The sequence below is a fragment of the Abramis brama genome (genome assembly GCF_963993115.1).
Source record: "Abramis brama genome assembly, chromosome: 5".
Taxonomy (NCBI): Eukaryota; Metazoa; Chordata; class Actinopteri; order Cypriniformes; family Leuciscidae; genus Abramis; species Abramis brama.
This window is the reverse complement of record NC_139967.1, coordinates 7,739,540-7,753,375: the sequence shown is the minus strand read 5'-3', so window position 1 is coordinate 7,753,375 and position 13,836 is coordinate 7,739,540. Positions and strand designations below refer to the sequence as shown.

The window sequence follows — 13,836 nt, the reverse complement described above, 5'->3', positions numbered from 1 at the left end:
AATCTTATAATCCATCCATCCATTCCTCTTTCTCTCTGTCGTTTATTGTTGTGTTTATTGTTCCATTTATGTTTCAGAACGAGGAAGGCAACGATGAGGCCGAGGGCTCAGCGGACGAGTTTGAGGAGATGAATCTTTCCCTCTTGTCCGCACGAAACTTCCCACGTAAGGCCAGCCAGACCAGCATCTTCCTGCAGGAGTGGGACATTCCCATGGAGCAGCTGGAGATCGGAGAGCTGATTGGGAAAGGCCGGTTTGGACAGGTCTACCATGGACGCTGGCACGGAGAAGTGGCCATACGACTAATTGACATTGAAAGAGACAATGAAGAGCAGCTGAAAGCATTTAAAAGAGAGGTGATGGCATACAGGAACACGCGGCATGAAAACGTGGTCCTGTTCATGGGAGCGTGTATGAGACCCCCTCATCTGGCCATCATCACCAGGTAAGCTTGAGCAGAATTTTGTGAGTGACAACAGCTCAATATTTCCGGGGCCTGACTATATCTTAATGGGAAGTTGACTCACTTTTCCCGATCTTCTCTAATCAGCATGACCTCATAGCTTGCATTAGTAGCTGCTTTCAGCTTAACTTGAAACGACATGTCATTGGCCACAAATGTATATTTAAGTGGCTGAATTTTTTCACTTCTTAGGATTCTCAGAAGACATGTCAGCATTAGTTTTAGCTATTAAAAACAAGTGCTACTATAGCATACTATGTCAACAGGAAATGGCCAATATTATTTCCTTCCTCGTGCAACACAAATTGGTGCTTCCTGTTTATTTGTTTGCAAGCATATACTGAGACGCATGACCACGGCCAATAAAAGATTAAAATATTGCAACAGAGGATTTAAATTTACTTTTCTTTTTCTATAATTGAAGTGTTATCAAAATGTTTGATATCATTGCAATTTCATAATTATCATCACCAATTTCAATACAACAAAAAAATCTAATACTAGCCTCAGTAAAAAAATAATACAAAAAAAACCTCTCAAGCTTACTGAAGACAGTCAGTGATAAAATAACATAACTAATTACAAACAATAGGACAAAACTACAATAAACAAAGACACAAATGAAATAGACCTACTACATAAATTTTATAAAGTAATGAAATGTACAAAAACACTGCATAGTCTTCACTGTGTAGCTTAAATATATATATTTTTATTACAAAAGTGATTCAGTCAGGAGCAGTGAGGAATTTTCCCTTTGTCTTTTGTTGTTTGATTAACATTAATGACACAAAGCAGCAGGTATATTAGGATGCTGGCACTTTAAGACCGAATGCATTGATCTAATATACTGATACACATGCGCTTTCAACTGTTTACATTCACTTACGACAAAAATGACTGTGTTTATGAGGATACAAGCAAAGATGGGCATTTTGACACATAAGTGTGTGTATTTGACTGTTCAAGCCCAATAAGGTGACAAAAATAACTCAGTTCAGTTCTCTTACTCTATGAGCGGCTTCATGTGTGCGCGTCTCTCAGAAAGTGTGTGCATATACCAAAATAAGTTCTCTTTCGCTGCTTATTGCACCTCAACGTTTTAAAATCCCTTGCATGCAAATGATAAGCTTTTGTGACGGTGCAGCGCGGCAACGTCACGGGAGTGTAACCGCGATAGAGACGGTATTCCAAAATCCTTACCGGTTGACAAATTTCTACCGGTTAACAAGCAGTTGCACAAGTGTACTTAATATAGTGGCTGGTGAGTGTGTGTGTGTGTGTGTGTGTACACACACAAAAAATAAAGAATTAGCCAATGTTTAAATGTACATCTGACTTGTTCAGTATTTAGTAGTTCATTTCCAGTAAAAATTGCTAAACAAGAATCATTTCAGTTTCACAAATAGTTTTCATTTGGCCAAACACTGGTAGACATTTATTAATGTCTAATCCTAACTAATTTAAGCGCATGATTTTGTGTATTGCTATTAACAAAGACAAAAGTTAGAATGATTTTATTCATAGTCCTTAATCATAGCAAAGCAGGCCCAAACAAACAAATTGAGAAATAATTGCTTGAAATGGGCTCTTTCTTAAAAATAAACATTGACATAAATATTGATTGTTTTTCTTAGCATTGTTACGAGTGATTATGCATTGATTGCTTTCCATATTACCCCTGCAGTGTGGAATAAAAGTTTGGCTTTTGCTCACAAATGCTGTGTGTACAACATAATTGCACCGGAATGTCAGAGGCTGTCATTATTTCGAATAGTCTGTCTTGACATTATTAGTGTTAACAGCTGAAATGTGATGCACTCAAGACATTTCTTTCGTGACGGCATATATACAGAGTTCAGCATTTGCATTTGTACATCACATTTTTGAACGGTCCCACACTGTAGAAGGCCAAAAGGCCAGAGTGATGCAAAATAAATGAGCGTCATACCCTGATGCCTTTATGAATATGTATAAAGGGAGGAAGAGGGCAGCCCAGGGAAAGATGCACATGTCTTCGTCAGGTGTCACAGTAGGAGCCCGGGTGTCTTTCTCCTCCTTCCTGCCGAGGTGAAGTTCATGGCTCACTCAGCATCATTAGTGACAGCGCTCAAATCTGCTTGTGTGCAAATACAGAACAGCATGTTGAAGTATGAACATGTATCTAACACATGTCATATGATAATGTAGGTTGTAGGTTCAAACACTGCAAGTGGTGATCCATGAATTTTTACCATTGTGACCTAGAGCGAAGTGTTCAACCACAGGTTGCTTCAGCGGGTTTGTCAAATGACCCTACCTTCATTTCCCATCATTCTCAGTGGCAGCACAAGAATGGAAATGGATAAAATACATAATATTGCATTTTGACTGCTGCTTTTCGCCTACTGCTTTCACAGGATGTTCTTCATCAACAAGCTAAATTACATTCATAATTTATAATACATTGCTAAAATACAATCATAATTTAAAACTTAACTAGATAAAAACGTTCAAAACAATCTTTCATGTTGACTTGAGAAAGCCTGGCAAACATTTTAAAGTAGTTTTAAAATCTTGAAGGTTAAAGAGACCATATTATGCACTTTTCCAAAGTCTTGATTTTCTTTTTAAATGTAAAAATATAATAATAATTTCCTCCATATTTTACACTGTGGCAGCATCTCTCTTCCCTGTCTGTCAGTAACGGTTTAGTTCCTGTCTCTATGAAGCCCCTCCTTCTGAAAAGCGCAATGTGCACTGATTGGTCAACTGGACCTGTGTGTTGTGATTGGTCAACCGCTTTGAGCTTGCTTCGGAAATGTCACACCCCTTAACATAACCACAAATGTCAAAATACTACTAACGCAACTGAACTTGGCCTCATCCCTTTATTTTATACATATGCCTGGGGGAGGAATTATTTAAATGAGGAATATTGTGACGTGCTCTTTCCTCGAAGAAAACTCGAGAACAATTGAGTCATTTCAGGGAGTTCAGAAACAGAGCGTAATGATATATAGATTTATGGATAGATAATAGATTGATAGATAGATATTGTTTTGCATTTTTGCCGATAAATTGGGAAAATAGTCAAATGTATTTTGCATGACCCTGTAATGTTATTGTTCTTTATTTCTGCAAAGATCATTTTGATCGTTTACAAGAAGCTTTCCAGTCTACATGAAATGAATATATTTTGATGTTATGATCACTGCTGATGTCTAATAAGTGTTTTTTGTTGTTTTTCTCTGTTGTAGCTTGTGTAAGGGCAGGACCCTCTACTCAGTGGTACGAGATGCAAAAGTTGTTCTCGACGTGAACAAGACTAGACAAATCGCACAAGAGATGGTGAAGGTAAGAGTTACTGATGTGAAGTCAGGGTGAAGACTGTTTGCTAAATGTCAGCTAAAATTGATTCAGCAGTCATTTTGAAAAACATGGTATTGTTGGAAAGCTTTTATACTGTATGTACCTGTACTGTTCCTTTATACAGCTTGTGATTACATTTAGGGCTGGACGATTAATCAGATTAAAACCAAAATCATGATATGGCTTATGGCACTGTGTTCTGGTACAAGCAAGCAGCTCATGATAAAGGTTTTTTTTTCTTTTTTTTTTTCGCTTATATTGTGCATTTGGGAAGGTGCTACAAACAAGCACAGCAAACCTGGAAGCTTTTCCCCCCTTTTTAATAATTTTAAATTGCAAGTTTTATCAGAAAATACAATCGCAATTAGGCTTTTTTACCAAAACATGCACTCCTAATTACATTAACCTCTTTTTTCCAGGGCATGGGCTACCTACATGCCAAAGGGATCCTTCACAAAGATATGAAATCCAAGAATGTATTTTATGACAACGGGAAAGTGGTCATCACTGACTTTGGCCTGTTCACAATATCTGGTGTTCTACAAGCAGGCAGGTATGTAAAATACACACAAACACACATAATTAAGATGTGCAATGTTTTCGAAAAAAATCTCTTCTGCTCACCTAGGCGGCATTTATTTGATCAAACATACAGTAAAAACAGTAATGTGAAATATTATTACAATTTAAAATAAGTGTTTTCTATGTTCTATTTTTTAAAATGTAATTTATTCCTGTGATGCAAAGCTGGATTTTCAGCATCATTACTCCAGTCACATGATCTTTAAAAAAAAATTAAATTAATACTTTATTCAGCAAGGATGCATTAAATTGATTCAAGTGAGAGTAAAGACGTTTTATGTTACAAACAGAATTCAAATAATTGCTGTTATTTTGAATTTTGTATTCATCAGATTCATCAGACAGGTATTTAAAAATGTAATATTTCTCAATATTACTGTTTTCACACAATTTTTGATCAAATAAATTCAGCTTTGGTGAGTAGAAGAGACTTCTTCCAAACTTTTTACTGCCAGTGAATTTGTTATCAATACTTTTCATCATGTAATAATTTGTTCACTGAGCTTATTGTTGTGAATTCCGAAATTGCCTCGTTCGCATAGGATACATGTGATATTGCCTTAAACATTGGCCAACATTAGGTATCTAAGGCCCTGTTTACACCTGGTATTAAGGTGCGTTTTGGTCGTTCCGATCACAAGTAGACGAGGGAGACACATAGGCCTACCCGTTTACACCTGGTGTTTTAATCCGTCTCTTTTGTCCACTTTCAACCACTTCTGTCCTGATTTCTTCAAGGGGAGGGTCTATGGGTGCGTAAATGTATGGCCTTTTTCAGATCTTTTGATCTAATGGACTAAATAAGCTCACGCAATTTACATATGAACGTGACCGGAGATGACGGAAAAATATACGCAGAGCATCAACTTTCGTTTCTGCTCTGACAGCCGCAAGACCACACCGAACGCTGTTGTGAACGAGTGTGTGTTAGAAATCAGGAACGGTGAGAGAACTTTGTGCTTGGTATGTTTTTTGTTGTTGTTTTCAAACCAAATTTGGGTCTCCAGCTGACAAAGTTTAAATCCCATCTGGCTAGCGCGCTTCCCATAATGTTACGCATTAGTTCAGAAGGAGGAGAGTAGACGGTCTTTTGCGGCTATTCGAACACATTTGCGTCTGCACTACGAAAGCAATCCAGTTGAATGCGTTTTCGCTACCTAAAAACACATCTTAATACAGGTGTAAACAGGGCCTAAGAAGGCAACATGATGTTTCTGGCTACTGTACCTTTAACTCGAGTGTGCCTGTGATGCTGTAAAATGCTGTCTAGATAGGTTGTTCACTGAAATCGAGAGTAGTCATCAGAGCTCTGATTATAAGCTAGGTTTCGTCTGTAAAAGAGTGACAAATGTACAACCCATCACACTCTACATGTGGCAGGCCATTAATAACGTCCTTAAATTCCGTAATGACTTTCAGAACTGCTTATTAAAAACCATAGCCTGTAATTATTAAAGTGTGGGCCACAGAGCTAAATCCAATTTGACCTTCAGTGTTCTCATGGTTCTTCATAAATGTATGCTTCAATGAGTTGAAGTAGCAGCAGATGTTATCGACACACAAGCGTTTGACAGAACTTCAATAACTTTTATCAGGGAAACTCCCTCTAGCAATGTCAGTGCACTGCACTGTCTAAATAAAATGAAGTTCTCATATAGTACACGTCATATGGACTATTTTTATGCTTTTTAAAGCTTGACAGTATAAAGCCAGAAACATACTTTACAAAATTACATGAAAGACATGGAAGCCTGGCCAACACATCGCATGTGCAAATTCCCGTTGTACATACTAAGAGGAACTTTTATGCTTTTTTTTTTTTCATTTTCAACCTTCTTTAGTGTGTAATGTTGCTGTTTGAGCATGAAAAAGTTAAAGTCACTCCAAAGGGAGTTATTCTCGATATCAGTAAGCACTGTTTCTGAACTTCCTGGAATGCCTCGATTGTAGTCTTGAGCTTTCTTCTGGGAACGTACACGTCACAATGTTCCTCATTTAAATATTTCCCACCCAAGGCATGTGCAAAATAAAGGGGCGGGGCCTGGTTGAGTTACAGTGAGGAAAATAAGTATTTGAACACCCTGCTATTTTGCAAGTTCTCCCACTTAGAAATCATGGAGGGGTCTGAAATTGTCATCGTAGGTGCATGTCCACTGTGAGAGACATAATCTAAAAAAAAATCCAGAAATCACAATGTATGATTTTTTAACTATTTATTTGTATGATACAGCTGCAAATAAGTATTTGAACACCTGAGAAAATCACTGTTAATATTTGGTACAGTAGCCTTTGTTTGCAATTACAGAGGTCAAACGTTTCCTGTAGTTTTTCACCAGGTTTGCACACACTGCAGGAGGGATTTTGGCCCACTCCTCCACACAGATCTTCTCTAGATCAGTCAGGTTTCTGGGCTGTCGCTGAGAAACACGGAGTTTGAGCTCCCTCCAAAGATTCTCTATTGGGTTTAGGTCTGGAGACTGGCTAGGCCACGCCAGAACCTTGATATGCTTCTTACAGAGCCACTCCTTGGTTATCCTGGCTGTGTGCTTCGGGTCATTGTCATGTTGGAAGACCCAGCCTCGACCCATCTTCAATGCTCTAACTGAGGGAAGGAGGTTGTTCCCCAAAATCTCACAATACATGGCCCCGGTCATCCTCTCCTTAATACAGTGCAGTCGCCCTGTCCCATGTGCAGAAAAACACCTCCAAAGCATGATGCTACCACCCCCATGCTTCACAGTATGGATGGTACTCATCATTCTTCTTCCTCCAAACACGTTTAGTGGAATTATGACCAAAAAGTTCAATTTTGGTCTCATCTGACCACATGACTTTCTCCCATGACTCCTCTGGATCATCCAAATGGTCATTGGCAAACTTAAGACAGGCCTTGACATGTGCTGGTTTAAGCAGGAGAACCTTCCGTGCCATGCATGATTTCAAACCATGACGTCTTAGTGTATTACCAACAGTAACCTTGGAAACGGTGGTCCCAGCTCTTTTCAGGTCATTGACCAGCTCCTCTCGTGTAGTTCTGGGCTGATTTCTCACCTTTCTTAGGATCATTGAGACCCCACGAGGTGAGATCTTGCATGGAGCCCCAGTCCGAGGGAGACTGACAGTCATGTTTAGCTTCTTCCATTTTCTAATGATTGCTCCAACAGTGGACCTTTTTTCACCAAGCTGCTTGGCAATTTCCCCGTAGCCCTTTCCAGCCTTGTGGAGGTGTACAATTTTGTCTCTAGTGTCTTTGGACAGCTCTTTGGTCTTGGCCATGTTAGTAGTTGGATTCTTACTGATTGTATGGGGTGGACAGGTGTCTTTATGCAGCTAACGACCTCAAACAGGTGCATCTAATTTAGGATAATAAATGGAGTGGAGGTGGACATTTTAAGGCAGACTAACAGGTCTTTGGGGGTCAGAATTCTAGCTGATAGACAGGTGTTTAAATACTTATTTGCAGCTGTATCATACAAATAAATAGTTAAAAAATCATATATTGTGATTTCTGGATTTTTTTTTTAGATTATGTCTCTCACAGTGGACATGCACCTACGATGACAATTTCAGACCCCTCCATGATTTCCAAGTGGGAGAACTTGCAAAATAGCAGGGTGTTCAAATACTTAATTTCCTCACTGTATGTAAGTAGTGTGTTTAATCTTGCAGTTAAGGTAAGGGGCGTGACATTTCCAAAACACACTCAAAGCAGTGACCAATCAACACACAGTCCAGCCATCCAATTGGAGTCAACTAGAATGTTTTCATGCTTGAATGTTCAAAAAAACAACTTATTTTTCATATATTTTACATTGTGGCAGCACCTCTCTTCCCTGTCTGTCAGTAACGCTCTGTTTAGCTCCTGTCTCTATGAAGCCCCTCCTTCTGAAAAGCATAATGTGCTCTAAAAATAAAATCAAGACTTTGTAAAAGGGCATAATATGACCTCTTTAAATAGTTAACCTTTTTTTTTTAACTCACCCTCATGTTGTTCCAAACCTGTACAACGTTTATCTGCAGAACACAAGAGGAATTTTCAAAAACAGCATTGGACCCCAATGGCTTTCATTATATGGACAAAAAAAAGACTATTAAAAATGTCTTCTTTTATGTTTCACTAAAGAAAGAAAATCATACAGGTTTGGAACAACATGAGAATGTTCATTTTTGTGTGAACCATCCCTTCAATGTTACACATTTCAGAACGCAACAATGCGTGAAATCGAGCTTTCATTGCTAGAAGCATTTCCATTCTCGTGACGATGAGCACGAGATATATGAGCAATATTTTTGAGTCTATCAACTGAGCAAGCGTTTCCCTTAGGTAATTTCAGTTCAAATTTAAAATCAATATTCAATGTTACAGATATTCTGTTAATTATGTTTTAATGCCAATTTTCGCCAAGTAATTGAATCAATTCCCCCTGTGTATGTGATGCGGGTGAGGATTTTGGCATTCATTTATTTATGATTGAGAGTCATAATGCAGAACACAAGGAAAAAGCACAACATTTTTCTCAGATCAGTACTGAATAACAGCTACCTTGACATGCTGTTTGGCTCCGTACTAATCACCTCCACCACCTTCTTAATTGAGTACCACACAGTCCTTACAAATAGGACCGCTGTCTCTCCTTCAAGAGACAAAGACTTAAAAGAAGCCTTTCTCCGCCACACTCCTTTGAACAGGAAAACCCATGAAAAAGGGTGTCTGATGTATGCGTTTTGTTGCTCTCTTGTAATGTATGAAAAGGAAAGATCCTCTTCTTTATGGCTGAATGAACTGGAAGATATTCCTTCCTCCAGGCAAGGCCACTGAATCACTGTGAACAGTGGCATACGTTTGATTTGTTTTGTAAATTTGTGCCATACTCCATATATCTTGATTATTCACCAGTTTTGAATGGGCAAACAGAAGGGTCATAAGAGGACATGTCCTCTTGTACAATGCATTGAATTTAACAGGCTACACTGCAAAATCATAACTTTTCCATATAATAACTATATAATTGTTTATTTATTATTATTATTATTATAATATTAGGTAACACTTTATTTAACAGTGTCCTTGTTACATATGTAACATGTACTTGCCATAGTAATAACAATCACATGCAACTAATCCTACCCTAACCCTATAGTAAGTACATGTAGTTAATTAATATTACTCAGTGCTTAAATATATAACTATACTGTAACAATGACACCTTGAAATAAAGTGTAACCTAATATCATTATTTATTGTTTTATAATAATAACATTTATTCCAGCATTACAACATTGAGAATGAGGGAAATATGATAAATGTGATGTCATGCTAATTTAATTTAAGGTCATTTAAATTAATACTGCCCTGATTTACACTTTACCATGTAATAACTATATGGTTTTATAATTTTATTTTGCATTAAGTCAGATAGATATATTTCTAGGAATATTAAAATGTACTTGCATTGTGATATTATTTTTAAGACAATTAAGCACATTCAATTTAATTTAATTAAATAAATGCTGCCGTAATTTATACACACGCTTGCATTTACATAATTATATAATTTTTACATTTATAATAATAATAATAATAATATAATAATAACTTAACATTACAGTAATGACAATGGGGGAAATATGATAAATGTGATAAATAGTTGACCTCGAGTGTCATGGAAGGCGCCTAATAAATAAAATGTATTATTCTTATTATTATTAAATATGATGTCATGTTAATAGAATTTAATACTGCCATGATTTATATACACTTTACCATTTAAATACTTATATAATTTTATAAGTTGTACATTTATAATAATATTTTTTCCCCAGCATTACAGCAATGAGAATGAGGGAAATATGATTAATGTGATAAATTTGGTGTCATGCTAATATAATTTAATACTGCCATGAATTATACACAGTCATTTAAATAATTGTATATTTTTACATGTATTACTATAACTTTTTTCCAGTATTACAGTAATAAGGGAAATATGAATGTGATAAAGATGATGTCATGTAATAATAATGCCACAATGCAAAACATCTTAATAAGACGTTAAGCAGGAAAAAGAGTTTCTTTTGTGATGAAATCTGTCCTAAACATGTTCTTGACCGTTTTAGTGAGATTCAGCAACATCTGAACAGTGTTCAGTTCTTGCAGTCACCAATCAACAGTCCTGAAACACTATTTGAATCTACATCTTTGTTTTGATTTTATATGTTTATTAGTGTATTAAGACGTTTAATAAAGTCTTTGGCTTTGAAAGTGCTGAAAATGAGAGTAAATTATCTGGGGCAACATGAAGCGTTTGCCACCGCTGATGGCCGTGTTGATGTTGATTTGGCACTCGTCCCGTTTGTGTTTGCGCGTCTCGCCTCTTTGAAAATGTTTTCATTGGCATTGAAAGCAGTAAATCAACATCCCCGATGGAGCGATATTACAAACACTCGCGCCCATCGGTTCATCTGATTATGAGGCTGATTTCGTACAAGTGTGTTTACGTATGTTGGCAGTAATCGCCGGGAAAAAGCTGACGTCTCCACAGCGACAGGTTTGCATTGCAGCCATTGTTGATCGAGTCTCTTGGATCGGCTCACGGTTGCGTTCTGATCAGCCCACTTCTACACCTCCGCAGCCATGTGAATTATTATCAGGAGTTATTAGGTGGAAGGGATAGTATTTGAGAGCGGCCATCAGGGACGTGCAGGCTCTAGCATAATTATGAATTGTTTATCTAAAAGGCATAAGTCTGGCTCTTAATAACATGATTTTACATTAGTTATGTATTATGATGACTCAGGACCTGACTGGGTATTGTAATGAGATCTGATTATTCTGGGATTTGGTTCTGTTTGAAATTCCACATCCATGCAAGGCAACATTTATCAGGCTAGTGAGGCTGTGGACAAACTCGTACTGAAGCATCATGAAATGTCAAGGTTTCTTTATGAGGGTTTGAGACTTTTTGAGAGATGAAGTCATTGGAATTTTACTCTGGACAGTCTGACAGGCTGCCCAGATTTGAGACAATAGCAGTTTTAATGTTACGGAAGACCCGAGAGGTCATGCTTTTGTCTTGATTCTTGTCTTAAATAAGGGTCAATATTTGCCCCTGAATTTGATTTTTTGGGATGCTTTTTTTCTACTTTTATGTAGGTATAAAAACACCATCCCCTTGTTTCACAGACAGGGCTTAAGCCTAGTCCCAGACTAAAATGCATGTTTGAGCTGTTTTAACTGAAAGCAACTTGCACTGACATATCACACCAGATATGTAAGTAATGTGTCAAGTCAAGTTAAGTCATCTTCATTTATATAGCGCTTTTAACCATGTAGATTGTTCCAAAGCGGCTTTACAGAGATACAAGGATAGTTTAAAGTAACAGAGATTGTTTTGGCTTTATAGCAGTTCTTGAATAAAGTTATTTTCCAGCTAAAGTTCATTTGATTGATTCACTTACGTCGCAACGATCATTAGTTATTAACTTAGGGGCCGCTAACACGACACCGTTTTAACAGGAAACTCTACACAGACTTTAAACGCGACACCTGTGAGAACGCTGATGGCGTGCACATGCGTATTACAAGTTCAGTCTATTGGTATGCGCGTTTGAATATATGTGCGCAGGTTTGTAATTCCCTACAAACCAAGTTGTCTGGCCTTAACATTTTGATACAGAATTTTATCACTTCGGGGTAGATGCGCGAACCGAATTTTCCCGACAACGCTTTATCTGTAGAGTGGTAAAACCTCGGGATAAACAAAAACACTAAAATTAGCGTAGATGCCATTCTTCTTATGATGTAAATGTGTAAGCACATTATGTGCATGTGTAAGTAAGCACACCAGTAATGTGTTTTTAAGGCATGTTTATAAAAGCTACTTAAATGCTCTAATTGAACTAAGGCCTAATCTTGACTTAATCTAAGCACTGTTTGTAAGACCAGGCCATTATGTCATATTTTATGATAGATATATTGCATTCATTTATTAAAATGAAGTCTTACTCTGCATATTATATAAGATGTTGCATATATAAATATTCATTAGACATATTTATAAATATAGTATTTTATATACTGTATAGAGAAAGTTTTGTGGGCATTTGTCTACTCCATAAGCTTACAAGTCAACTCTGTCAGACATAAAACCTGATGGAGTTGACAAAACTGAATATTTTTCCAACTTAACCTTGTATAAAATATATTTTAAAAAAATATATATATAAAAAATGTCAGGACTATGTGTCCTACTGTGAGATCCACAATGAGCAGGGAATAGGGAAAGGGGTCCTCAGAGGTAAAAGATTTATTGGAGTAAAAAAACAACTTGACGCAAAGCGAGGACACAATTTTGATAGGTTTTTATTTTATTTTATGGAAAATATAATTCAAGAATTACTTTTTGTATTGCTTGATATAGATGTTTGATAAATTATTTTCAAAAATAAAAGCAATGAATGTCCTGAGTATCCAGATTTCCTTTAGATGTAACTTTTTTTTTTATGTTGCTGAATTTCTTTATTTTTAACATAAAGAGGGCTTTTGTGTGTATGGACATGTTTTGTCCCTTATCTCAAGATCCACAAACACACACAATTTTGAATGGTAGTGTATCACGGTTTCCACAAAAATATTATGCAGCACACCTGTTTTCAACATTGATAATAATAAGAAAATACTGTAAAATATGTAAATAAAATACGAAAGAAAGAATTGTAGGGGGTATTTTTTGTCAAATTCGATGGCATTTTTCCCAAGCCCCCATTAATTTCTGCCCCTGGTTTGGAGGTATATTATATATCATGGGTGATTGAGTTTGTTTTTACTTGGATCAGACATTCAGTCAAGCTGAAACAGCTCTGTCTCAGTGATAGACCACTTCCAAATCCACGTCCTACACTTGAGAACGAGGCAACTACTTTATCATTGTAGAGGGTTCACAGGTTTTTAATCGGTCCAGTGGGAAAAAAAGTTGAGTTTACAAGTTTCCAGTCTGCAGCACTGTGTAAAGAAAAAGTTTCTTGCCATTCAATCTTTGAAAAGTATCGAAGAGTTTCTGTTTAGTAGCAACTATCAACTTTGTTTTAAAATTTGAAATAGATTTAGAAATAATGTATAGAGCTAAAAACTGATTGTGAATTGTGTAGCTCAGATAATGACAATTTAATGAGAAATCTCTTTGTTGAGATCTGAAACTACAGAAGATACATCTGAGATTTCTAGAGTTTCTGTTTTAGAAAATGTTTTGGAAACAGGACATGAATGCAAAAGTCTCCATTTGATCTGTCTAGGGGAAACGTAGTTCAAAAAGAGATCTCATTTGTAGACTAGACTTTATGTCGATAATCGGACTATGCAAGACTAATAGTCGCTTGCCCTCTATTGTTTTTCTTTGACAGTATTGTCCCTATAATGGTCTTTTGGTTTGTTTTCTGACCTT

General features: G+C 36.8%; 1 protein-coding gene across 5 annotated transcripts in view; it reads left to right on the top strand.

Moving 5' to 3' along the window:
* The window catches only part of ksr2 (kinase suppressor of ras 2), a 109,929-nt gene that overhangs the window by 81,782 nt on the left and 14,311 nt on the right, over positions 1–13,836 (top strand). For all 5 annotated transcript variants that reach the window (XM_084113755.1, XM_084113758.1, XM_084113757.1 and 2 more), the window contains exons 16-18: positions 78–445; positions 3,703–3,799; positions 4,234–4,367. In XM_084113755.1, the coding sequence (XP_083969881.1) occupies positions 78–445; positions 3,703–3,799; positions 4,234–4,367 (599 nt within the window). The remainder of the gene's footprint in view (positions 1–77; positions 446–3,702; positions 3,800–4,233; positions 4,368–13,836) is intronic.